General features: G+C 40.3%; 1 protein-coding gene across 6 annotated transcripts in view; it reads right to left on the reverse strand.

Annotated features, from left to right (window-relative positions):
* Positions 1–26,918, reverse strand: part of GBF1 (golgi brefeldin A resistant guanine nucleotide exchange factor 1) — a 97,194-nt gene that overhangs the window by 19,262 nt on the left and 51,014 nt on the right. For 2 of the 6 annotated variants that reach the window (XM_063163641.1, XM_063163640.1), the window contains exons 4-19: positions 22,402–22,533; positions 17,258–17,376; positions 16,530–16,638; positions 16,108–16,168; positions 14,330–14,384; positions 12,820–12,894; positions 11,439–11,474; positions 7,590–7,725; positions 6,131–6,360; positions 5,449–5,617; positions 5,059–5,270; positions 4,306–4,404; positions 3,714–3,908; positions 3,211–3,397; positions 2,588–2,728; positions 1,955–2,043 (exon numbers count right to left, since the gene is read on the reverse strand). In XM_063163641.1, the coding sequence (XP_063019711.1) occupies positions 1,955–2,043; positions 2,588–2,728; positions 3,211–3,397; positions 3,714–3,908; positions 4,306–4,404; positions 5,059–5,270; positions 5,449–5,617; positions 6,131–6,360; positions 7,590–7,725; positions 11,439–11,474; positions 12,820–12,894; positions 14,330–14,384; positions 16,108–16,168; positions 16,530–16,638; positions 17,258–17,376; positions 22,402–22,533 (2,045 nt within the window). The remainder of the gene's footprint in view (positions 1–1,954; positions 2,044–2,587; positions 2,729–3,210; positions 3,398–3,713; positions 3,909–4,305; positions 4,405–5,058; positions 5,271–5,448; positions 5,618–6,130; positions 6,361–7,589; positions 7,726–11,438; positions 11,475–12,819; positions 12,895–14,329; positions 14,385–16,107; positions 16,169–16,529; positions 16,639–17,257; positions 17,377–22,401; positions 22,534–26,918) is intronic. The other 4 variants (XM_063163644.1, XM_063163645.1, XM_063163643.1 and 1 more) reach the window with 3 other exon arrangements.

The raw sequence follows: 26,918 nt of genomic DNA on the forward strand, positions 1-26,918 counted from the left end.
GGACTGCGTAACATAGGCAGCATTTCTATTCAGCTGTAAATCCTGAAATCCAAGACCAGAGATATTCTATGGACTGGTTGAGACTTCTTAAAACCACTCGAAAGGAGAATGGACTGCTGGCAATTTGCAGTGCATTTACAATTATGTTACTCTTGTGCTTCTGAGCTTCTGGTCACCACCTTTGGAAACATCAAAGAAAATTTTCTGTTTGATGCACAATTTATTTTCTGCTTTTATTTAGCTTTTTTCTTCCTTCCAACTGTGGTAATGTTTATTACTTCAGAGGTTAAGGGAGGTAGTAGAACATGCTGGTGCCAGGTCAGCATTAACATAACTAAAGCTGAGCGTTTGGTGTGCCCTGTGTATGTGCTTAGGATGAAACCACTTGGAGATTTAGAGTCAGAGAACAATTTTCCCTAGGCAAACTTGGAGATTTATGAACATCTTCCTGCCCCCTACTCTTAATTTCTTTTAAACTTGTTTTCCAGCAGAGCAAAGCCAGCGTATTACCAAAGGTTTTCAGTTAGAACAGAGGAAGCACTATGCAAGCTCCCTTCTCAAAAATGGACTTTCACAGAGCCCATCAAGCAGAGCTGCAGAGCTGCTATGAAAGCAAGATTTAAGGTAAAATTCAGTGGTTCCTTTGAATACTGCGCTGATGACCACTTCTCCCCACTGTCCTTGTGGCTGGGGAAACCAGTTACCATTACCCCACTGCAGCACTGTGCTACAGGTAAAAAAAAAGATTTAAAAAAAAGAAAAAAAAAAAAGTACTGCAGTAAATTTCCTAGAGAGAAACCAATGCTTTAAATTACACTCAGATCCAGAGACTGCCAGAGTGGATCACAAAGCACAGATTAATATGGCAGCAGAAGAAAGATGTATTGTATTTTCTTCTATTTCTGATTAAATAAGTTTAAACAAATATGACCATCAATCCCTTGTAAAAATGTAAAATAAAACCACCTATGCTGGAGAGAGAAGCCAGAAGCCTTTTAGTCAGATACAAATAAAAAACGTCTGTTCTTTACCACCAGTGAATACTTCAAAGACAATAATTTCTTTTCTATTATATCATCTCCTTACCCACAACTAGTATGGCCACTCATGTTTCATCCAGGACATGCATTATTTTCATATTCAAATTTCACACCTGAAATGAACCTATCTCATGCATATGTTGTGCAAAGAGAACAAAATATGTCCAAAGAACATAGGTGAATGAAAAAACCTCAAGAAATGCACAACAAAAAAACCTCAATAGTCCCATGCAATCCCTGGGGATTTAAGATATATTCATCCACTGTCTCTGGAGGTGAAAGAGCAGGCCAGTACCAGGTATTTGACACAGGACAGCAGATAAATACAAAGCCATTAGCATGGAGTACCTTTATCAACACTAGGCCTAGCCCAGACCCACTCAGGGAATGGAAAAGTTATATAAGGTTTAGGCTATAACTTGGACTAACGAGGTTCAAGCAAACAGATTCTGAAAACAAAGTATGGTGCTACCACAATCAGAACAATATTTTTGGTCATCCTTATGACAAAGAAAACAGGAATTACCAAATCAGAATGGCAGACCAGTTAATTTCCAGTACAGGCCTCTTGGCACGCTCCCCATTTACATCATTGATAAGAGTAGTGAAGCTGCCCTTTTTGATCAAAGTACCTGATTATCTCCATATAATAAAGACTAAATCCAGAGACTTTCCCACCCAGAAATCAGATGGATCTAGCTTACAAACTGTGCCACAAAATTTCCCAACAACTCCTGCAATCTTCAGCACAACTAAACCAGAACAGGTAATAATCACTGCTGTCTCTAGAGTGTAGCAGGATTTTCAGTGGCTGACTCTTTAATTCTGATCAGCAGAACTCAAAATTTCTGAGGTATGACCAGTCATGCAAAGCTCATACGGGATGGGAAATGAGAACACTCAAAGATCCATACCTTCTTTTTGTTCTTAATCTGCATAAGTTCCTGAGGACTTGGAAGGATACAAGAAAATCGAGTAGGTTTCCTGGGGATACTCTTCTCAGCTAGAATGACAAAGCATCATTACAGTCAAATCTATCCCCAGAGTAGCACCCAGGCATAAGAGTGTCCCATAATAACTTTCAGTCATGGAACCTTTGCTGCAATATTGCTGCTGTCCTGCAAAGGGCAGTCACACTTCAATTTAATTACTACATTCCTCCCACCCACATTATTTTCAGCATAATTGCATAGTAGCTCCTTGCCCCAGACAATTTCACACAGCCACAAGATTTAATTTTCTGGCTATTCTGGCTACCTACATTACTGATTCCCTGGAGAGCCCCTACCTTCCTTCAAAACTCTAAGCTCTGCTATGAATTCACACCCTTTTGACCCAAAGTGACGCATCAGATCTAATGCCTCCCAGAAGACATGCAACACCTAGCTGGCATAAACAGCACACATATAATAAACATACATTCACCATATACCTCCTTCCAATTCTGAGCACAATAGCTACAATGGTCCACACTATAGCAGGACCTGTCAGCAAATGTCAGGACCATTCTAGGATACAAACCCCCAGGGTACTGCCAAAGCTATTACCTGCTTCACTTCCTCCTTCCAGCTCCATGCAGCTCTCCTTCATCTGGTCAGCCATAAGGCACCCACTGGTGGGAGGACATGCCCCAGCTGCCTCTGAGACTGCACTGGAAGATTTTCCCTCACTGAATACCCTCTCAATATCTGTAGAAGTTAAAACAAACAAATAAGCAAGCAAACAAACAAAACCCACAAAAAAATCCCAAACCAAACATACACACAGAAACAAACCCATAAGCCAAGGAAAAAAGCTATCAACAGAAAAATAATGAGCTGATCACTCTAAATTGAAAATGTGCTTATTCAGAGGAAGGAACCTTCTAGTAACCATGACTTTGCAGTATCCTCAGTATTTTGTGTACATGAATTCCATGGCAAGCCCTCATTCTGGTGTGATTGCCAGTCTTGACATGGCCTTTATATAAAGCTTTGTGAAAGACAAATTTTAATAACTGCAAATTTTATAAATAGTAAGGTTATTAACATCAGTGTGTAAGTTATAAAATGTGTGACAGGAAGACTGAAGACGTATTTAAGGAGTTTACTATGTCAGCAACCAAAATGAGATCTCCGAGTTTAGCACAAGACTAAGCTTAATATTAAAATATCAAAGAAAGGGTTCTTACTATTGCTTGTTTCTTTGGTGCTGTTGATGGTTTCTGGGCTGGGTTTGACAACTTCCTTCTCTTGTTGATGTATGTTACTCAGCACTTTGGCCTGGCAATGTGCCTCAGTGCTATCTATCACTGTCAGCAATGCTTCCAGAGACAGCAGATGGACAGTATACAGCTGTCCAGAAACTGGAAAGGCATTCTGGGAAATAACATGTAAGTATTAGTCAACTTTCACGTCTCTCTCACCATAACAGGGCAAGTAAGTTTTCCCCCACAACTTGGGGAAGGCAAAAAACTAGAACAGAACACCCTAAGCTGTCTAGCTTTTATTTAATAGTTTATTTGCTCCGATATTATTAAAGAATAATGACTGTTCTTTTTCTCTTTTGCTTCCCAATGTTCAATGCCCTTCCCCATCTCCCCAGCTCACACCCCCAGACCCTTGGAGCGCTCCCACTGTTCAGTTGTGCCCTGAGACACCGGCTGCCCCTCCCTGCCCTGCCCGGGTTCAGCACCTTGGAGAGCAGCTTGGTGAGCTCCTCAAACAGGTTGGCACAGTAGTAGTCGCAGTCATAGTTAATGTACAGCTCTGTCACAAAGCTGGGAATCCTCCACAGCTGAACAATGGCTTCCAAAGCCATCTCCTTCATTTCATAGGGCATCTTTGGGTTTTCCACAGCGATTATTTCCATCAGCTTCTTGATATACATCTGGCAGAAACACAGGGCAGCTCAGTTTAAGGGAAGAAAAAAAAGCAGGACAGTGAACAGCTTTGAGGACTGCAGAGGGAGATTTAAGCTTCACCTTCCCCCATAACATTCCATCTTTAATGATGGCTCATTCTGAAGGAGGCTGTAAAAAGGTTTCAAACAGTTCTACTGGATCTACAGTTTTAAAAATACAGTCTGAAGGCAGGCAGCATAGTACACCAGTCTCCAAGAGATTTGATTTTCCAACAGAAAAAGGCCTACACAGCCTACCCATAACACTGAGTAATTTATACAAACATAATTTGACACTTAGACTCTATTGTACTGTTCAGATGTATGCATTTAACTGAAGGCCAGCAAACTATTATGAGGCACCCAGTGATATCAAAAAACTCACCTCCAGCTGGAATTTCAGATGTTCTCTCATGCTCTCAAAGAGAAGAAAGCACACCCTGAGGGAGGCTGCATACAGATTGAGCCGTTCAACACTCAGTAGCTGAACAAGAAACAAAACACCCTCTAAGAATTACAAAGGCAAGTCATTATGTGCTGTAAGTAGCAGTACTAGGGCACGGCAGGCATCACCTTCAGCCAGCCAAAGCTGACATTTTAAAAAACAATCCCTTGTTCAACCTCCTGGTTCCACTTTTTCTAGTGAGGATGAATATACTTAATTCTTATTTGTGTGTGGAAACATTTTACCTACTACAACTTAGTTCTTTTGTCAAGTCCACAGAGACTCTTAGTGGTGAAGGAACTTGGGAGAAGACCTGCCTCTGAGATGATCCCACTGCAATTAATAGCTTGCTATCCCCTAAAAGTTCTGCCTACTACTAAGCTAGTAACTTGCATTCATAATTATCACAAAACAAATTATGTCAAAACACAGTGTTATCCCACAGTAACAGTTCATTCAAAACACACTCATCCTTCTTGGCCCTGGTCTGCAGAAAAAGAAAATAGCATGACAATCTTTCTGGCTCTGCAACAGCGCCATTTGGTGCAATTCAGAACTCTCATTGCAGTGCAGGAGAGAGCTTGCTTGCAGACCTGCCAAAGCTCATCATACTGAATTTCAATACACTCTCTGATGGACGTTCCTATCTGACTCCCCAGTGCCACGTTCCATGGGAGCACAAGCCAGACTCACTTGAAAGAGGTGCCGGCACAGCTCCTCCTTGACGAGCCCCAGCAGGGACTGGCAGTTTGCGATGGGCGCAGACTCCAGGGCCACGGTCAGCAGCTGCAGCCCCATGTGGATCATCACCTCCGAGTTGTGGCGGTCATGAGGGTTGGTGAGCGAGATGAGGAAGCGGAACAGTTCTCTGATACATGGCAACCCATATGGGACCAGAGCTGCTCCTGAAGAAAAAGGAGAGATTAGCAATCTAAATTTGCTTTTTGCAGGTGCCTAGCAAAGTGTTAAAAATTTAATTGGTACAGACCCACTAAGGAACAGGAGCTTATCAGCCTCTTAGCAGGAAGTGAAATAGAACAGTGGAAATGAAGCAGGGCTTCAGCAGCACTGCCCACCTCTCACCTTCTTTTTGGGAAGACTGAGTAAAACGCACTCCCCGGGGGTTTACATAGTCCATGTCGTGAACTGAGGCAGAGTCAGAATGTTCTGCTACAGATGTGCACTCCTCTAGGACCTCAGGGATAGACTCGACAGAAGCTGACTGGACCTTCTCCTCCCTCAGACTTTCATTCTTCATTGAAATGTCATTTGAGAATGAAAGAAGCAAAAGAAGAGTTAAGCACTAGACAAGTGAAAAAAAGGTCTCATTTCTTTGCAGGTAATCTGTTAACTATTAAAACAACATAGGCCACTAATGGAAGAGTACCATAAAAACAAAATTTAAGAGAAAAGAGAGCCTCTACCTAAGCTGCAATCCTCTTTACCCTTCCACTTATATCAAGTTCTTATCTGCTTTATATAACTCTGGGTTGTGAGACTATGGACTTTACCTCAAAAATACTTCCATAACTTATCAGTTTTTACTCCCTCTGAGGTGAAAAATTTTGCTCATTTTTTAAAAATGCTACACAACTTCATCACACTACTTCTGTTTTAAGTCTTCCTAGCATTTTTACCATTCAAAACATCTGCAGCTCTGAAAGGTCCTCTGTGGCTCTATGATCCTCTCAATATCATTACTGTTGTGGGGAGAAGTGATCATGCTGGTAGTTGGAACTTTTCTTTGCAAATTATATTAATGTACCTGGAGTTCAGGCTGGTTTTGACTTTCAGTGACTTTGGCCTCATTTGAAGGTGTTCCTGCATTAAGTCCCAAAGAAGCGACTTGGTCCAAATCTGTCAGGTCTTCCTTGGATGTTGTCTGTGAGGACAATTCCAGCCCACTGTCTGTAACAGGGCTGACCGCTGATGAAACATTTTCTGAGCTCCCAGAGGAGCTGGGAGAAGGCCCATCTATGAAAGCAACTCCGCTTGCTGATGAGAAACAGAAGCAAAATGATTAGTATTGCTCTGTCCCTCAACACAAATTCATACATTAAACATAGCAACAACAAATTCTCTCATTGCTACTTCATACTACAAATAATCTCAGCAACACACTAATGTGAGAACATAGATAAACTAAGACACCTCTTGCTAGGCATTAATGAATTAAATAGATGAACATTGGAGGTACGAGCAGTTCTCCAAATTTAACACAATAGTTGGGGTCTAACCGACTCAGCAAATTAGCTAACTTACATACTAGATAAAGGGTGCAGAGCATTTACATAAGAAGGAATCTGGAAAGTCTAAAAGGTGTACTTTACTCTTTAATACAATGACACAACCACTTTAAACACTTGCATCAAGAATTAATCATTCCTTCAGAACGAGAATTTTGACTTGATTCTAAAGCAGGACCAGTATCTTTAATTTTTCCTAAACAAATGAAGTTGCATTACAATTCAAATGGATCTGAAATACGAGCAGTGAAGAATTTCTACCAAATTCTGTCTCTAAATATGAGACAGTGCTCCAAGAATCTAAGTGTTCCTTATGGAATCACAGAATCAATTAGGTAAGAAAAGACCTCTGAGATCATCGATTCCAACCTATGACCCACCACCACCACCACCACGTCAGCTAAACCATGGCACTGAGTGCCACATCCAGTCTTTCCTTAAACACCTCTAGGTGACTGCATCACCTCCCTGGGCAATCCATTTCAATGTTTAATCACCCCTTCTGTGAAGAAATTCTTCCTAATGTCCAAGCTAGGCCTCCCCTGGAGGAGCTTAGGACTATGCCCCCTTGTGCTGTCACTAGTTGCCCTTGGCTCTCCTCTTGTCAGTGTTCCTGTTCTCAGTCTCTTCTATCTGCTGCATCCTTCAACTCCTCTGCACCACACGGCTGTCCTTAACCTCAGCCACTTCTCCAGGTGTCCATTCTCTTTTGTCCAAACTACCCCTACGAGGCATGCTGAAGGCACAGAAATGCTGTTATGTGCAGGGCCACGCCTTTCTCATCAATATGTATTCAATTTCCTGAAAACTTTCTCCTGGACCTGAAAAGCTATGATATGTCTTATTGCTACAGTAACTGAGAACTATTTTTAAAATAATTAATGCAAAATAATATATTAGGAGAAATTAAATAAAGATACATTCAAAAAAGCTCTAGCATAGATGCTGTCTGGTCTCTTGAAAAAAATTTCAACTTACCTGTAGTATTAGTAGCATTGCCTGCTGATGGCTCTGTCCCAGGAGAGACCTTAGTTACATGTCGAGGAGGCCTAGGTGATCTCTTCTGCTTTTTCCATTTTGATGATTCACTCATTCCACCAGCTCTCATTTTCAACTGAAAACCAATAATCATTAGTATCAGTGCTGCAAAAACCACATGGCATAATGGATTACACAAGCCAACTCACAAAGGCTACCTCAAAAACTTTAAAGTCTGGCAGTAGCACTTAAATATATCACACGAATTAATCAGCACCTCAAAATCATGCAAACTACCCCTTGACTCCCCACATATTAGCCAACACTCCACACCTAAATCAAGGGACAATTAACTCAGTGACTCTGCTATAATATATACTTAACAGTTCAATTATCACAACACTCCCTATTCCCTATCAATACCTCCAAACTTTAAATTAGGAAAAAGAATTCTCTTGGATCTACACATTTCAAACCTCTCTGCTTTTACCAAAGCTCCTAGACTTCTAAAGGGCATCGATTAAAGTATCTAAGTAAGCATTAGTCAAGTTTGACATGAAGCTAAAATGTCACCATCTATATATCAAGCTGGAAATGCAGCATGAGCATGCTGCAGCTCTGTCTCTGACCTCTTGCCTTGATTCACTCTTCATCTTTGTAGCAATGCCATGCTCACATTCCTCCATGCTCACTATTAACAAGTATTTCTAACACTTCACTTGCTACTGGTGCATGTTACATTTCAAATGCTACCTTAGCAATTTAGAAACAAACCTCATTCTCCTTTCACCTGCCTTCTGTCATTACTTCTCTTCTAAACCTAACCTTAACTCTTGATATCTTTGTTGACCAAGATTCTTCTTCTAGTTTGTACACAGAACTTTGATTGGGAAAAGAAGAACAAAACCAGGAGCAGGGCAGACTGTGTGGCACTTGCTGCACAGCACTGCTAATTCAGGCATGCAGAAATGCTCTAGAACTCCAGAAAAACAGTATGATACTTAGTCACATGGCCAATGGCCCTGGCCAGCATGAAAACCAGTTCCTTACGACACAAGTTCCTCCAAGTGCAGGACTGCATGTACTCTTGCATTTAGTAGCTGCAGGCAGCTTTTCTGATGCTGCCACCCCCTCAGTCTGAGTGCAAATTAAGCACTGAATAGGTATCTTGCGTGTTGTGGAAACCATTCAGCAAGTTTCAGTACCAGGCCCTATTCAGTATTCCTCTTTGTAAATTTATGACAATTAAATTTTATTTTGGGCTAAAATATTCCTTATTTCTTATATCTCTAGCATCGGATTTAGCTTATGTAGAAGACAGCTATATTCTTTAGTCTCTTCCATTTTCTGCAACTTAACTCCATCTAGCTACTACTACTCTTAAAAGCCAATAAATCTTCTAGGTTCTACTACTGTTCTTCCTTCTCTTTCCATTTTCCAGGTAGAATTCTAACTCCCTGTATATGGCCTCAGCCTGTATTTCTTCCCATTTAAACAAAGCTTGTTAAAATGTTATATGCCACTGCAGTAAACCATTTGTGTAACTTTTCTTCACACCACAAGTTTTATTTGTTTGATGACTAATCCCCAGGTTTTAGCTATGCTACAGTTTCCTTGAGTGTGCTGATTAATAGGTTCAGAATTATTTTGCTCCTTGTTATTTCTTTCAGAGATTGCAGCAACAATCTTCTAAATCACAGCTTCTGGCAAATACTTACATGACAAGCACACAGCTAAAACCAAATTTTGCAGATGTCAAAACGTTTTACAATGCTTATGGATCACAAACCTTTCATATCAAAACTATCAGCTTTCTCACCTTTCCTATTTATTCCTGCTTCATAGGGCTATATAAAATATGTGTTATTTTTGACTCTGGCCAATTTCTAAAATCTGAGCCTTAAATACTACCAATAGCTGCAATTATTAAAGGCTTAAGCTACAAATTAGACCATATATTTTTACCTACCAACTATTATAGAAACAGCTGTATTTTTTTCTCATTTTTCAGTAACTTATACTGTAAGATCTGAAGACTAGTGGTTCACTGTACCAAACTACTTTCATTAGTTAGGAAATCTGGAAGCATTATGTGTTAAACCAAAAAAAGTCTGTTTCACACAATTTCAAAACAGACATTGTTTCTAGCTACTAAAGCCAGCTATCATTATTTGCCAGGTTAAAGTCACTTGCAGCAGGATGCAAAATTGAATCAGCAAAACAGAGCTGAGATACTGATACAGGCTAAGCATGTACCACTCCTGAGAAACACCTAACATTTTAAACATTCTATCAGACAATGCAACCTCACAACTTAATTACTGTTTCTAATCTCCCCTTTCATACAACACCAAATACCACCTCAATTCAACACTAGCCCTTTCAAAAAGCATTTTTCCCCAGACACAAAATCTACCCTCTGTGACTGTCCTATGTTCTGTTCGAACTTCCAAGGTTGCATCTCGAGGGCCGTAAGATACAGGCCCATCCGTAATCATTTCCATGAGCCTGTGCCATCCTTCAGAGACTGAGTCACAACAGCTTCACACGGATGGGAAACAGTGTAGTCAGGCAAGCAAGAAGACTTACTTGATTTTTAAAGATTCCAAAACATTTAATCAGACTATAAATCATTTAGACCAGAATCTAAGTTTATTTTACCTTTTTAGGTTTTTTTTTTTGTTATGGTGGTTTTTTGGGATTTTGGTTGGTGTGGTTTTTTGTGGGTTTCATTTTTTTGTGGATTTTGTTTTGGTTTTTTAGGTTTTGGTTTTTTGTTTTTTTTTTTTTTTTTTCAGGGAATGGAGAGATGGGTGGGGTGAGATGAGATTACCCAGCAGGTCTTTTTCACCTCATACTATCTAACCTCCACATTCTACAAAAACAGGTATCCTTTTATTAGAATTACCTAGAAGGACTACATAGGACTATTTCCAATATAATTTTGCCCTCCCTCCTTTATATTTTGCTATCTCCTTTTGTTCAATGCAGTAAATTATTACACAGCTTTAAAAATTTGCAGAACTGAACAGAAAAGCTTAATAAAAACATTTCACCAGTGTCAGGAGGCTAAATGCTGTTTTAACAAACAAACACTGACTTTGGGAATTCTAAAACAATACATGTATCAAAGGACAGCAAGTAACATCATTCCTTCTGGATTTTCTTTGAATTAAAGGTAACAATCTCACATCTCTTTGCTTTTAATGTTAGTATAAAAAATGTAAAAACACTTGTACAGTTTGCCTTTAACTAAAGGAACTATTTCTAAATTTTGTTTTTACCTTCAATTTCAAGACATTTCCCAGTTTCTCTAGAAAGCTTCATGGTATGTTAACACACTAATATTTTAAACCTAACATTGCCTTTTTGATTAAATGCAGCAGTTAAATGGCATTTAATAGATCATTAACATATCCTGAATCTTACAAATTATCTAAAACTCTCATTCCCTCTTCCATGCTCAGTGATATTAGAGTTACATTAGTTTTCTAATCATCAACATCCTTGAGACCACATTAAGCTTGTATTTTTTGACAGTAAAAACCATTTGGTGTTGGTATTTAAAAAATACTCTTTAGAAATGAGAGAGGGAGCTCAGAGGTACTGTTTGTTCATCTTGAAATTCTGTACAGATTCAATTACATTTTTCTGAGTTACCTTTGAATAAAGAAATGTCCACAAAATTACAGAAGAAAAAAAAATACAAGACTCCAAATGCTTCCTTTGATAGATGAGGTTTTAGAAATAAAACCCTAACTAAGGTTCAGGAAGGTGAAGAAAAATGTAAGACTACAAGATTCTTTTTAAAGGGTCCACAAGATCTCATTTTTCTACAAGCCACCTTACCTGTACTCGTTTGTTTTTCCATAAGATACTGTAAGCCTCAAGAGAAAAGGGCAGGGGCCAATGATTAGTAATTAAAGTGATTACACTGAAACATGAGCTCATTCTAATGCAGCATGGAACTGGTCAGCACACCAAGTAGCGTTCAAGACACAGAAGCATGCAGAGAGAACGCAGTCCACGGTCTGAGTCCTGGAGACACCAAGGCAATCCAGTCAGCTCATTTTCATACCTGCCTGTACTGCAACAGCTAATGAAGGTTATTTGGTGAATGCATTTATGCATCTTAGGCAACTATGAACAAAAGCCACGCCAAAAATCTGTGAAGATTAAGATTTATGTTCCTCCTCACTCCCACAACAGAACCCTGTTTACCTAGAATGCTTTCTACTGCAAAGGGAAACATTTCTTAGTCTTTTTTTTTCTGTGTAACTCTGCACAAATCTGCAAGTCTTGAGCCTCAGACTATCCTGTTCATATAACTATTTTTGTCTTAGACACAGGACAAGAGTGGCATTTCTAAATGTTCTGTTCAGCTCTGTCTGGACTAAGTAACATCAACAGAAGACAAAAATTAAAGCTACGTTAAGTTTATGAACCAACATGGAAAACTGAGAACTGGCCTAAGTTAGTTTTTCAGGGTTACTATGATTGATCCAAACCAAATAATCTGCATGCCTACAGTATTTCTTTAGAAGTATTATCTAGGGGAATTAGCAAGGACTAACACATTTTGTAAATCTGTTTGGCCCACTGATCCCCCATTAGCATATACTGTGCTGGGACACATATTTTCAGTAGAAACATGAACAAAAGATGTTGAAAATACACAGCAATCTCCTTCAAAAAATCTTCAGAAAGCATTGAACTCTGTGGCCCTGTACCAAGTAACAAAGCTCAGAGATTCACCTTGACTAAAAAAATGTTAGGGCGTGCTGGGTCAAAAGACTCCTCAGGTATATGGAGGAGCTATGTCTATAATAAAGATCAACAGGCAAGACACACAACACTTCAGAGACAAATCTACACTTTTTAAGTTTCCTTTTTTCAAGTTTTCACTGTGATGTCTTAGCCAGGCCCTCCCACTCCCTTCCTCCAGAGGATGCTGTGATGGTGTCTGAGGTGGCACTCACCAAGACAGTGAATGCTGCAGTAAAACAAGGGTCTCTGCCTCCCAAGCCTGCCCCATCGGCAGCCACAACACTGCAAAGCAACCACGGCATGCACTGTCTCCAAAAGCCATGCTGTGTCAAATGAGTGGAGGGAGATTTGCTGCACACACCGTAACTATTCTCTCAGGTGGTGTTTACAAGAGAAGGAAGAGGGGAGTAAGGTAAGAAGGGAGAAGGGAGAGAGCAACCTTCAGGTTCTTAAAGATCAATACCCTCTCTAACTGGTTCAGGGCTTTGGGCTGTTCCCCACTACTTAGCTCCAGTTTGTTGAGGAGACCTGAAGAAATCTGTGAAAGATAGGCAAATGCATGGTTTAAACAAAGCAAAATAAACCCAAAGAGAAGAATAACCTGGCAGAGTGCAAGGCTGCAGGGCACACTCCTGGCATGCACAGCAAAGAGACAGTACAGGGTAACTGCACAGAGCAGACACAAGACAGAGCATCACTTAACCGAGCTGAGAGCAGCCATCACTTGGGAAGGGCAGCCTTCCTCAATTCAGTCACCCTCCCTTCACGCCTGTACACAGACCAACAAAGCCTGGCTCCTGCAGGACGTGAGCCTGATCTCTTTTAGCTTTCTGTGCACCAGCCTACCATCATCACAAATCCTGTTACTTCTCCACAGCAAGGGAAACAAGCACTCATTGGTTTACCATACAAGAAGTAAAGCCCTAAGTCTTACTAGGTTTCAGACTCCTACAAACAAGCATTCAGTCTCTCAAAACACTTCTAATAATGGCTCTGAAATGTATGCTTACACTATGCTGCCCCTTTTCTCAACTTACTGAAATACAAACAGTGTGGAAGCTATAAGCTGAATATTCAGTGTTAAGTTGAAAGGTGGTTATTTCTTCTCTAGCACTTTTCCCCATCCTGTTGCTCTCAACAGCAGAATCTAACAACCTTTACTGACATTCTTCATATGGAATATAAAGAATATAGAACTATATATGGAGTTCCTCAATAGGCCTTCTCCTCAATAAGAAATTACTACATTAATCATCATATAAGGTCACATAATGTTATTTGAAATACAGATTCCAGCTACTAAAAACTTCACTATATTTATCAAGATGGTGGTGTTGAACAAATCCAGAACTTCTACCCTCAGAAAACTGTACATTTAGGAAAAGGGAGATAAAGAAAATTCTACTGTGTTTTGACTGCTAATAAAGATGGCACTGATCACGTGAACTAAGGTGCTCACCACAGAATGCTGTCCCTTCTATAAGTCACCAAAGTTTTTTCTACAAAAGCCCATTTCATGCTTTCATGCTGTTTCACCAGCCTCAAAAAGTTTCCCTTCCACACAGGAGGAACTGGACAAAAATATATCCCAAGAGCTCAGTATTGGACTTGTAGTGAATGAAGAATGATTAAAAGAAGCTGGAGAGAGAGCAGAAGACAGCAGATAACCAGACAATGACACCATCAGGTCCCAGAACTTGCTGGGGTTTTCTAGTCCACAGCACTGATGGCTGTTCCCAGAATCTAGACTGTCTCACTTGGGCAGCAGTATCATTAAAAAGACTTGTCACTGGGCTATCTGGACTTAATCCCATAGAATCAACGAACCTATGTCCATTTATGTGGTTAAACATGCTCTTTCAGTGAACTGGGACTTGTGGAAACAAAGAAATACAAGTGTGAAAACAAACAAAATAGAAATGAGCGCAAGCCAAAGACAGGAGCAGAACAGTCAACACAGAGCTGGGTCTTACCTTCTTCATGTTCGTTCCCATGTAGCTTTTAGGCTCTTCTTTAAACTGAGGCAACCTGAAATACAAAGAGCAAGCCAAAATACATAAGCTTATACGGATTAACAAGAAGGGGAAAGAAACAGGCTGGTCTTTCCAGTTATGCTGCAGATACTAACTCTCACAGGTTTACCACAGCTATATGAGCCTCTTTGTGAAGAAACCCAAATTAGGTTTTCTTCACAAAGAGAGACTACTAACTTCTTTTCCTGCCAAAATCTGCCAAGGGAAAGAACTCACACAAGTATAGATGAGAGGTGCTTTGCACACTATTACTGCTAATGGCTGTTTTTCTATATTGATTTTCCGGCCATGTAAAGACCATTTATTTTCCTTCAGTGTATGCTTTCAGCAGTGGACTATTTACATTTGTTCAAAACAGGTTTCTGTGATGCTGCTAGAAACAGCTGCTGAATCAGTGTCATCCACACCAGGACTCTTGCAGTGTACATTTTATTTATTACTAGCCATGGCAATTCTTCTCTTTGAATTTGTAGAAACCCCAGCAGTTATCCTGTGTTCAGCATCATATAAACACAACTGTGGAGGGCAGCAGATGTACATTAAGCTGAATCTTTGGAGATAAGCAGTTCTCATCTCAGAATGAGAAAGGCTGCTCTCACCTGTGCTACCAAATGACAGCATGTACAGCTCCACAATTCCACACACCCTGCTCTCTCTTGTTTACTGCTTCTTTACTACAGTTTTGTCTTTACGTGATGAGGATGTAAAAGCCTTAGAGCACAGCTTTGCCTGTTTTGTTTTTGGGAAAGCAAGACGGCCAAATCACCCCTGCAGTTGCTGCCTCTGCTTTGCATCTCTATCCCAATGCCCACAGGCACAGATGGTGATGGTGTCTCTGAGCCTTACCAAGAAGGACAGAGGAGACGATTACAGAGTAAGTAATGAAAAAGCACCAAGTAAAATTCACATATGCATTTGGAGAAAAAGTAATGTGGTTTCTCCTCTTTGAGGAGACTGATTCTGCCTTTGCCCAACATTTATCTAGTGCATGATGCAGGACAAACAGAGGAGAAGAAAACTGAGATCTCATTGGAACTGTGTGACAATGGGAAAAAAAATATGATGCAACTGTGTTTCATAAGCTGTCAGTTTCACCAAAATATTTTTCTACTAAAAGTATATATGTACCTGTAAAAGTTTCCTTTTTACAATACCCAGGGAAAGTCTATGATTACTTCACTATTTGGAGAAACAGTTTTTAAGTTAATTAACTTACTTGAGTTTTAAAGAAGTCATCTTAATTACCTGAAGGGTGGTGAAAAGGGCAGAATGTTTGTGCAAGACACACGATTTCAAGTGTTATAAATGTTCTTTGATGTGTGAGGTCAAAGCTCTCAGCTAGAAATCAGTGTGTGGGTATTCAACACCATTTCTATTCTCTCTGCTAAAGAGAGCTATATTTTTTTAGAGCACCTTTTTTCCAGTGAAGTTTGCATTCTCTGTCCTGAAACTGGTTCTCTATCCTAAAGCTCTTCATTACTTGGCTGTCCATCTCTCCTCAAAGGACACCCTAAACCAGGCAACCTTCCCTACCTCTGTCTCCCCGCAGTCTGACAGGGTCAGCCCTAGAGAAAAGTGCCAAATCCTTCATCCCCTTCCACCTCTAAATAATGACCATTTTGGATGATTTTTCTGAGGGCCCTTAAGTGGAAGTGTGGAATCTTTCTGTCCTTAGAGGGCCATCTCGGCAATGCTGAGGCAAACACAAGCAGGTTTACCTTGTGAAGAGCAGCTGCACCATGTCGACCAGAGTGTGCTCTGCAGATTTTCTCAATAACTCTGCGAAGACAAAAACAAATAACACAGGTGTCATTACTCAGTGTGATATTATCAAGAGGCTTCTTCAAGCAGACTCCCCTCCGAGTCTTGTTTACAGAGATTACGGCAAATTTATTAAAACCAGCTCCAACCCCGCGTTACTGCAAACGGTCACGGCATCACACGGTGGCGCTACACAGCTGGGGAACAGAGCAGTCCAAACTCGTACAGCGAACCCCCAGCAAATCTTCCATGAAGTTGTAGAAAGACACAATAATATAAAGCTCAGCAGCTTTCCATGGATGCATGCTCTACAACAGCACTAGTTAATGCTGAGGAAACCTGATCGGTTTCTTGGCGGCAGAAGGATGAGCAAACCTACCACTGAGCCTCATTTCGAAGCATATGCGGAAACAGGATTGCATGATCTCACACACCGACTCATTGGTGAGGTGGGCTCCCACTGGGGTGAGCAGCAACGTCCTCAACACCTGCGAAGAACAGCACCCACATGTACCACTCTGCAATGATACTTGCATGCATTCCCAAGAGGAGGCTGGTCTCCTCAAGAAAGACTGCCATGAGCAGAAAACCTAAGAAGGCTTCTCCTGGAGTAATTTCAAACTGAATACTGCGCTCAAGAAGCCAGTCAGGAGACAAGAATGATTTGACCCACTTCTAAAAGGGGTCTGATACACTGCATGCTACCCAATACTTAAATTCAGGAACTAGATATCTACTCAGAAATACACAGACCAAAGAGGTATACAGTCCATAGTTTTGACTCCACAAAAAACTTTTCTCAAAAATAAGTCTGAGAGCTCCATATTCTTAATTAACTCCCCCAACACAGACCATGCAGAAGGTAGGATTACCAACACTACCACATTATCAAGTCCATAATTTTAAAATAATTTAATTTAAGCTTTTAACTATTTTCATTTGGAAAGCTTTTACCACAGGTCTATGAGCCATTTGTTTAAAAATAAAGTCTGTCACTAAGCTCCTGCAGAGTCAAAACATTGCTTCCTCCTCTTCATTTCTATGTAACAGGATATGTTCCACAACAGGCAGCAACCATTATGGTAATTACCATTTCTCTCATCTTACCTGTAGGATTTTCATCAAGACAACCTCATCGCTTGCATGATCTGTGCCCACAAATCGAGCATGGGTGACAGCATCTGCCATGTTCTCCATCCCCTCCGCTGTGCCCTCATGGCTGGGATCTGAGTAACAGAATAAGAGACGTGTCACAGAACAGCCATCTACAGTCTACCACCTCTGTGGGGAGACATCTACACGGAGATATTGTGTATTCAGCTTTCTCAATTTATGTGACTTGCACTGAGTTGACCTGACAAGAACATAACTCACCTCCCACTAATAGAAAGGCTTTATAACTGGGAGCTTTCAGAAAGATGTATCAAGAATCTACTTACATTTGCAAAAAAAAAATATAACTTAACAAAGAAAATAATTACAATTCCGTTGTTACCGGTTCTCTATGTTTTACAAGTTAACTTCTAAGACTGTGTCTGTTCCCTACAATACAGCACAATCAGCTATTAAATGCATTCAGATTCTCCTTGGGAATAAAGAAAAAAGAGCTCTTAAACATAGGGGACCTAAAATTTACTCTCATGAGAAGAAAATGCCAAACAGGTTCCACTAAATTGAGGAAGGAAAATTGTCTCTTGTTCTACATCCCTCTCAAGGAACGAGAGCTGGGAAGGAACAGACCAGCAGCTTTCCCCAGAGAAAACAGCAGACAGACACAATCACAGTTTAGATATCAGAATTGCAGGCCTCCCACTCCAATCATTCATCAAGGCTCCTTCTCTCCATTTCAGTCTTTTGCAGCTACAAACAATGGTGCAGTTGAGAGAATGTTTAGGATGAGATTGTTGCCAGTAACTGTATCTCATGCTACATTGCAGTGGCTTCAGAAAAGCTGCTTCTGGCTTTGATTTCATTCTCACTTAGACAATATGGCACTGGCAAGAATCTTGATACCCTTCTACCTAAACAGTCATTAGGAAAGAAAGGAGACAACCTAAACATTGCTTAATACCTCATTAATTGGCAATAGGGCCTCTTGAACTCCAGCAACAATGATGCTGACAGAGCAACCAAGCAAGACCTTGTAAGCTTTGCAGAGAAGCTTTGCAGATTCCCTCTCTGACTCCAGTAACACTCACATCTAGGAAGGGCTATAAGCCCTTGGCGTTAAAGAAAGCTGCCCTTATTGTGGTCCAGAGACAGCAGCCCTCTACCACACTCCTATCCTGAGTGGCTGCAGGGTAAGAAATTTCTCATAGTTGCATAAAACTGAAATGGCACCAGTGTACTTTAGAAGCACATAAATCAGCATAGGAGCAGCACTTTGCCATTGCCATCTCTTACACATAGCTTTTAAGAACAGAACTGGCTTACTTTTGACATTGTTCACACACACACACAGAAATCTTGCACAGTTTAGAGCGAGTTCCTCTCCTGATTTGCCAAACAAACTTCACTGAGCTTTTAAGAAGCCTGTTCTAAAATCAATCAGTGACTTTTCACTCAGTTTAGCAGCAGCACACAACAGGATACAAAACTGGAAGCATTAGGTAAGAAAGAGGTCTGGCTGTCAAAAGCAGTCCTCTGCATACCTCCAATAATGGCTTATAACCCAATGAGAAGCTACTACTCTTCTACCAGAGGCAATAAAATCAGTCACAGGTTGGTCAGTCATGCACTCTTATTCATGGAGATAATAGCATAGATCACCAAAGGTGATGTAGGCTCATTCTGAATTGTCTTAATTAAATTAGGCAAAGACCAGTGGTGTTACAATGCCAGCACCTACATGAGCATTACTGTTAACCAACCTCAACAACCACAGTGGAAAGCAGCCCAGTGGGAATCAAGACAAAAAAGCAACTTGCAGCAGAAAAGTGTCCCACAGGCAGCACACAGAGATTCACTTCATTGTCACCTTTTCCAGGAGATGTGAGTTACTCTGGTCTTAGAGATCTATTTAATCATAGTTATGGATAAACAGTCTGTGTGAAAAGGAAATGCAAGCAAGTTGTGCACATGCTTCTTTAACAGATCCGTGAGTACTGCTTCGCTGTTCTAGCCCCTACCTTCAACACCTCTCTCCCAACACACATCACGCCTGACTACTTCAGTTCTGGCTCCCTGGAACAGCACTACAAATTCAGGGCAATTTATAAAGCCTCTTGAGTTCAATTAAAAGCACAGATACTTCTACTTTGCAGAAACAAGATACAGACAAAAATCTTTGTTCCCTTGTGAGAAAACAGTACAGAAAGATGTATCGATGCCTGCTCAGAATCACTAACAAGAAGTTTGAGTGAGCACAATAACAGTTTGAAAATTGCCATCTACAATGCAAAGATCTAGACACCCCATCTAGATACACACATTTCATACCAGGTGCAGTCTTACAACAGGTGGGCAAAAGAACAAAGAGAAATCAGAAAATCCAGGCTCTGAACCAGAGGGAATTCAAGAAAGCCAGAAGCCTGCTCAGTAACACCTTTAATGGAACTAAAATAAATCACCAAGGAGACAGAAAAAGTGGAGGGGAGAACAAGCCTTAAACTACTTAAACAGCAAATCCTCACACTGGAAGCTGAGCAACAGCTACTTTCTTACAGATATGTAGTTTCCAGGAACATCAGGGAAAACTAACTTTAGAAATGGAGTTAAGCTGCTGTGGACAATAAAAAGAGCACACACTTTTTCTGAGGGAAATACAGAAAAACCTAATTCTGAAATTTAGCCACTAGTCTTCCTATAGCTAAGGTTTAAGCTCATCCAGCAGGCTGACAGCTCACTAGCTACTGCAAAACTGCTGAGCAAGGAAAAAACTAATCTGAGGGATACAAATCAATAGGAGTTTAGTATTACCACATAGTTTTCTAGTACTTCAAAAGTTATTGTGTAATTTATCAACCAAAACTCTTGTAGAAGAAGTACTTAGAGCAGAAGATAATCACTGTAATGCTAACTATTCCTGCTAAAACACACACATGGTGAATATCGAGTAATTTTATCTAACTGAGCTGTCACACTATATCATTAGTGAATTTGCAATTCAAACTACCAGAGATCAGAAATCTTAAACTCTACTCAGAAATTATTCTTTTCTAACTGGTTTTAAAATGTAGCCCTTAGAAATACTGGCCTAGAAAGGAGACAGGTAACCACCTGACACGTGAAAGAATAAAAAACCAATAAAGACTGCACAAAGATTAGCAATGAAATACTTTGAAAATGGGAAGAGAAAGCCATTTTAAACAAAGATATTTATCAGAGGAGTTTGGCCCTTTCACTGCACCCTGGTTTTCAACCCAGTGTGAACAACAAAAACCAGCCACTCAGAGAACAGACATAGCTAATGTCACTTTTTAAAAAGTGCTGGCTTCACCTGTCATTATGCAGCCCCAAAACACACTATATTATCTGCCACACTGCAATTTGCCTACCATGGTTATGCCAGCTTTCTTCACTCTTGCTCTGTATAGTTTGAGACAGATTTGTACATCAAGAACAGTTTTAAGCATTTCCTATGTTTAGACAAGCAGTCTTTAGACTACTTTTAGTCTCATATTACAAAAAGAAATTATAATACCAAAAAGCTTTCATTTAACAACACAACCTAGCCAGATGTTCAGCCAGCACCACTAATCCCAGCCTAACTGGTATCTGGAGCAGCACAAAGGACAAGGCTGCTCTGAATGTCACCTGAAGCAACAACGAAGGTCTTGAATTACAGGTTCTGCCCCAGAAAAAAAGCCAGGCAGAGAGTCTTCCACTGCCTACTACAAAGACACACAATCACCAACAGCTACAGGGATGCACTCTTGTTGGAGTGACCCAATTAATTTTCTAAACAACAGGTAGCTAGAGAAAGGCTATAAATTCTAAACTCCATTTTTTCCTGTTTCTGCCTCAAATCAAGGATTTGTAGCCAGTTGCCTGCGCAGACATTGCCTGGACATGTGATATAGATCATAAAAGCCCAGAAGAAGAGTCCATCCCTAACTGTAATGCTGAAAGTCATATATTTTGCATTATTGTTTAATTCTTCAGGGGGACATGTTTTATAGGCTTATTTTTTAAAATTTTTTATTGTCCTAAAAACTTCTGTCATTATTGCATCATTCTAGTTATATTATTGTACTTAATTCTATCAAACACTACCCACTAACTGAAGTCTTCATACACTAGATTTTCATCCAACACCTCAATCTTTTTTCCTGCAAGTCTCTATTTTTGCTCATTTTAGTTTTGTGTCTTTCCTGCAAAAGTGATTTGCATGGACATAAAAGCCGCTTTCTTTCCCTAACTGCCTTCAGACTATCTCTAAGGAACTAAATATTTAAAACAACCAAAAATTCAAAGTGCTCCTTTACAATGTAAAGGAGAAAAAGAACTGAGAAATCTGAACTCAGGGGGAAGGAAGACTAATAAAATTGTTTTCCTTAAGTGAGACTATATATAAACAAACATGGATAACAGATTTTGCAATTCACAGAGGTATGATCACAAAGTACTAGCAGAACTTACAGAGAAAAATCGAGTACCACTAACAACAGGGTGACACATTGATGGCAGACAGAAAGCCAGCTAGTGAGATACAAGCCAGCTGAGCCACGGGAACTGACCACATGCACATTATTAGTCTTTCACAGCTACAAAGAAAAATGTGCAAATTTGAAAGTTTGATCAGCAGCAAAATACAGTCTCTGCAATGACAATTGTGGAAAGTGAAGAGTACTGGCACACCACTGGACAAGGTCTGGGACTGGGCAAAAAAACATCCTCACTCTAGAGAAGAAATATTAGTCCACAAAACTAAATAAATCCTACTGTGTTTCTACATGTTACAACATTGTAATCTAAGGTGGTATTCTTCCCTCCCTAGCCCTTTTGCCTGGAGAGCATTAAAGAGCAGCTGGTGACCAGCACAGTCCTGCAGCAGGCCCCAGGCACACACAGCAGTCAGGGCAGAGCGGAGGCTTTGGCTCTGTCTCCAGACACAGCTGTAGGACCATGAAAGATCAGCCACTAAGATATTAAGAAACTGCAGATGCTGATTTCCCCAGTGTTAATGACAATTTTCTTATTTCCCTAATCTCCATATTAAGACTGCAAGCATGTATCCTGGCCAAAGACACAGCTCACAGAGATGCATTTGGCTGGCATTTTGGTAAATCCCACCAAGTCACATAACATACCTATTAGTGCATATGAGAGGAACTTATTCACAGAGGTGAGTGCCAATCCAGTTATGGGGCCTGTAGTGTCTTCAGAACGGATTACTTCCAGAAAAGGCCGAAGAAAGACATTCGGTTCAATTTCAGATAGCTCTGTAAAATAAAAATAATTTTTAAAAGACAATTAGACTTTATTTATTAGGATTAATTTTCTCTTTAAGAATACACATTTTTCATCTCAGAGGGAAAGAAGCCTGCTCTAGGTTAGTTTCAGAAGGCTGGTGGGAAGGTCAGGGTTGCTTTTACATGTACACACACACAAACACACACATAGGTGTATGTGTATATTTTAAATGCAATGCTTTGTAAAGTTCATTTTCTTGCAATCTTCAAAACAGCTTTCTGGAGCCTTTTAAAATCTGATTGTAGGAACACTCTGTAAACGCCACAGAGGCCACTGCTGCCTAAATTAATGCTTTAACTCATTGGCAGATGTAGCTTCATTTCCCTATTACCCTTGGAACTGTGTGAACCCTTGAACTCTATAGACCCTGTCCCACCTTCTGCCGCCCCTGTAACATCCTACTACAGATAAAACGCCACACTAATCACATGCAAAGTACAAATGTACAACCAGGTTCACTGGACCTCTTGCAGCTCCTTGCCTGAATACAAACTGCATTTCTACAACACTAAATGTTTGCTTGGCAAAGACAGGAAAACCTCACAAGATACCCTAACTTAAAAACTCTTCTGTCTTGCTCTCAACTGTATAAGCCTCTCAACCAATTGAAAAGGGCACTCCTCTCCTTGCTGTTTTGGCCAGCAAGGACCCACTCTAAAGCTGCAGTACAAGAAGGCACTGAGCTATTGAGCTGGAGAAAAAACAACTAACAAGCTTCCTGAACTTTCCAAGATGATCAAGAGATGCTTTGGGAATGGAAAAGAAATACAGAAGAAAATAACCAGAACTAGGGAAATTGACCAAGAAAAACAAATAAAAAACCAAACCAAAACAAAAACCAATCCCAATCAAATAAAGCAGAAGGAATCAAGATAAGAGGAGCCCTGAGGGGGATTTAGGAGAAAAAGCATTAAAAACAGGTGAAGGTAACCACAAGACAGCTAGTACATAGGCACAGAGGAATGAATTAAAAGTAACTTGAATAATTTTGAGACTAGAAATATTTAAGTACAACACTTGGCTCAATTTGATGAAACATACCTTTTATTCCTTATAAAAGATACAAGTCTAATGGCTAATCGTGTCACAGGATCACTGGCATTTATACCCTTAATAAAATAATCAAATATTGAACTTATCTGTCATATGAGCTTCTTTGAGACAGGGAGAAAACAGGACTGCAATTCCTGAATCCTTCGACAAGCTGCTAATTTTCTCTCTACCAATTTTCTAGCAAGAGACATTTCTCAGTGTTTTAACTAGAAAATACAGGATGGTTCTCTACTTAAGTAAGCAGTTTCAGCTCTGGGGGGAAAAAACAACCAAACAAAAAAACCCATCTGAAAACCCACCAAATCTGCAAGCATGACTTCAGCCAAGGGTATTACAAGAGGAAACACTGAATAACTATCCACAAAGAGAAAAAAATTTCACAAGGGACTCCTTAAAGCAGCCTTCCTTTGAAATCTACTCAAAGCCAGGAAAAAATTATATTAAAACATTACTTAGACTTAAATGAAGACTCTGCTTTGGGGAGCCAGCTGGAAAGCACTTCCCATTCTTTTCACACAGGTCCTTTCAACAAAATTTCAGAGAAGCAAGTGGAGACCAGCATCAGCACAACACTCAGTAATGCTCAGCTAGCTTAAAGCAGCGCATGGAAATGGAGAAGACAGGAAAGAGTATCTTAAGTAATGTATCAAAAAGCCAACTCTTCAGGCTGGCAATTTTAATGAGGACACAATTCCTTTGAGACCACAGTGCTTTCCTTCATTCTTCCCATGGATTATTTGCACTTAGACACACATGTCTATAATGATATTTAATCAACTAATTCATGTTTAAGCACCCAACTCCCATTTCAGCAATCCCATCCAGCCATTCTGGCACTTCAGCAAACAAACTGCATCAGACCTCTGGCGTCCATTTTCTCCTGAAGTGCAGGAGCAGTTCCCTCTCGGACGAGTTTTCTTATTGTTAGCACACTGTTGGCACATTCCTGATCTAAAACGCTCACATAAGCTGCTTTCTCTGGCAGTTCAACTCTTCACTCCTGAATGACTCTTATCAGGATCGGCTATGCGTTCCGAATCAGAGTAAATGAACAAGAAAAAATTGTTTATGACAAGTTATTTCAACATCATTTGTCCCGAGGACAGGCAACTGCAACCCAAACCACATGACCTGGACTCCTCTTATGCAGCAGCTGTTGGCCTTTGACGCCCAGCCTTCAGAAAGGCTGTCTGAGCTCTATCCCACGCACTCCCCAGCGAGGCGAGCCCAGACAACAGCAATGCTTTGAGCATGCAGCACTGTGCTCCCTGCTTGCAAACTGAGCTGCACAATGAACAGACATTCTCTTTTCTTAAGGTGAGAGAAAGACAAAGATAACAGTGTAACAGAGCAGAAATCCAGCTTTCCGGACTCTTGCCTTGGGGCTCAATCAGTTCATGCCACAGAAAATTGAAGTATCAGCAAGTGCTTCCTGGGTCATCCTCAAAACCACTTTCTGCAAACACTGCCATTCTGGCCTACATGACATGCACTTTATTCTCAGTTCACTCGACAAACACCAAAAACATTTTGTCTTTTCACTCAAAGGATGAGAAGCCCCTGCAATCGGGACCAGCAAGTCAGATTGAATATGTCCCAAGAAAAAAGGACAAAAAGGTACTTGCCTTTTGAAACAATCCTAAAGCATGGAGTGGTCACACTTTCTGGATTTTCATAAACATTTTAACTGCTGAAATAAGTACTGGCTTAATTTCAGCTAGGTCAAAATGCAGGATTGCAGGGAAATGAGAAGTTATTTTGAATTAGTCCTGTGATTATCAGCTGTTTAATTTAAAAGTTAACAAATCTAGCAAACAGAATTATAGTAACTTGTTCCTCTAAAAATCTTCATAGCTTGATTTGCTTTACATAGAGTCCCTAGGTAACAGGCACAGAACAGTATATGCATACTGGTTCTAGGTGCCCTGGCAAAACTGCAACCACAGCAGCTCTACAGCTGATAAACAGAGGAGCACGTTTTTCACCACTCCAAAAACAAATTCTCCCGACTGACTGGAACACATGCCACTCTGCACCTGAGCTAAAAGACACCCTGACTTCCAGCTAGCAAATTTACTCCAACTCTGACATTGAACCCCAGACAATAACAGCCAATTAATGTTGGATGACAAGTGCAAAAAAGCTACGTTATAAATGAACCACACTCATTTGTTCCTGAGTGTATGTTCTGCTCCACACAGCCCTGGTACAGGCAGTGTTTCAAGTGAAAAGAATCCTCTGCCACCTCTCCCCCACAAGGGGGTCTTAGTTGCTCTCATTTTGTTTTTCTTGCAATACCTAGACCAGCCCTTGCAACATAGTGCAGTTGGTAGCACATTTGTACACATTTTCTGATCTGAAAGGAGAACAGATTGCCACCTATACAGTCTGTATACTGCAGCTAGTGTTATGAGAGAAAGCTTTAGTTTTCCTTCCTGAAAATAATGCCAATGTCCACTAAACTTCATAAACAAGAGGTCATCAAAAGACACCAAATATTCTCTCCAGGTTCCCCACAGTATCATTGTCTTATCCTAATCTAAGCTCTTAATAGATAAAGAAAACAGGATTCTGCCAGCTAAGGAGCCAGAAGCTTACATCCTAGTTTCTAAACACATAAATACTGTGGGGATTGTGCAACACAGTATACATACCCTAGGGATGTGTGGAAGCAAGCTTTGTGCATCTCTGAAATCAATACTTCATTATAATAAATGGTAACAAAAGCTTTGCAAACAATAAACATAAACACAGTCTGAAAATCAAGGATATTCCAGCCAATGAAAGAGAAGTATGAATTAACTACAATCCTTTTCTAAGGATGTCTGTAAAATATACTCTTCAAAGCTAATGCCCTGTGAATTAAAGTGGTCATTCAGGGGCCCCAACCCACCAAACCAAGAGAGAAACAGTGCCATTCACAGCCACACATGAATGCAAAGCTGGAATTACAAATGCAGTTTGACAAGGGGAACCCAGAGATGTCAAGCCTGTTCTGTTTGCCTAATTTCATTACAATGGCACAAATGCTTTCATTTGTCACACTCCAGCTTCGTGTGTTTATCTCCCTTTCATTAAACATGACTTTAACAAATGATTGTTCCACAGTGCCAAGATCTCAAGCACCCCTCAGAACTGAGATTTTTATTTTGGGGAAGCATGACATAATGCATACTGAGCATTTGACTCTTCACATCTTTTAGTTAGGGCAACATAAACTCAACTAAAATACTGTCTTTGATGGAATTACTTATTATATTTCCCTACCAGTGAAGCAGAAGCACTGACAATGCCACCAGTG

This window comes from Melospiza melodia, chromosome 9, assembly GCF_035770615.1.
Source record: "Melospiza melodia melodia isolate bMelMel2 chromosome 9, bMelMel2.pri, whole genome shotgun sequence".
In the NCBI taxonomy this organism is placed as follows: Eukaryota; Metazoa; Chordata; class Aves; order Passeriformes; family Passerellidae; genus Melospiza; species Melospiza melodia.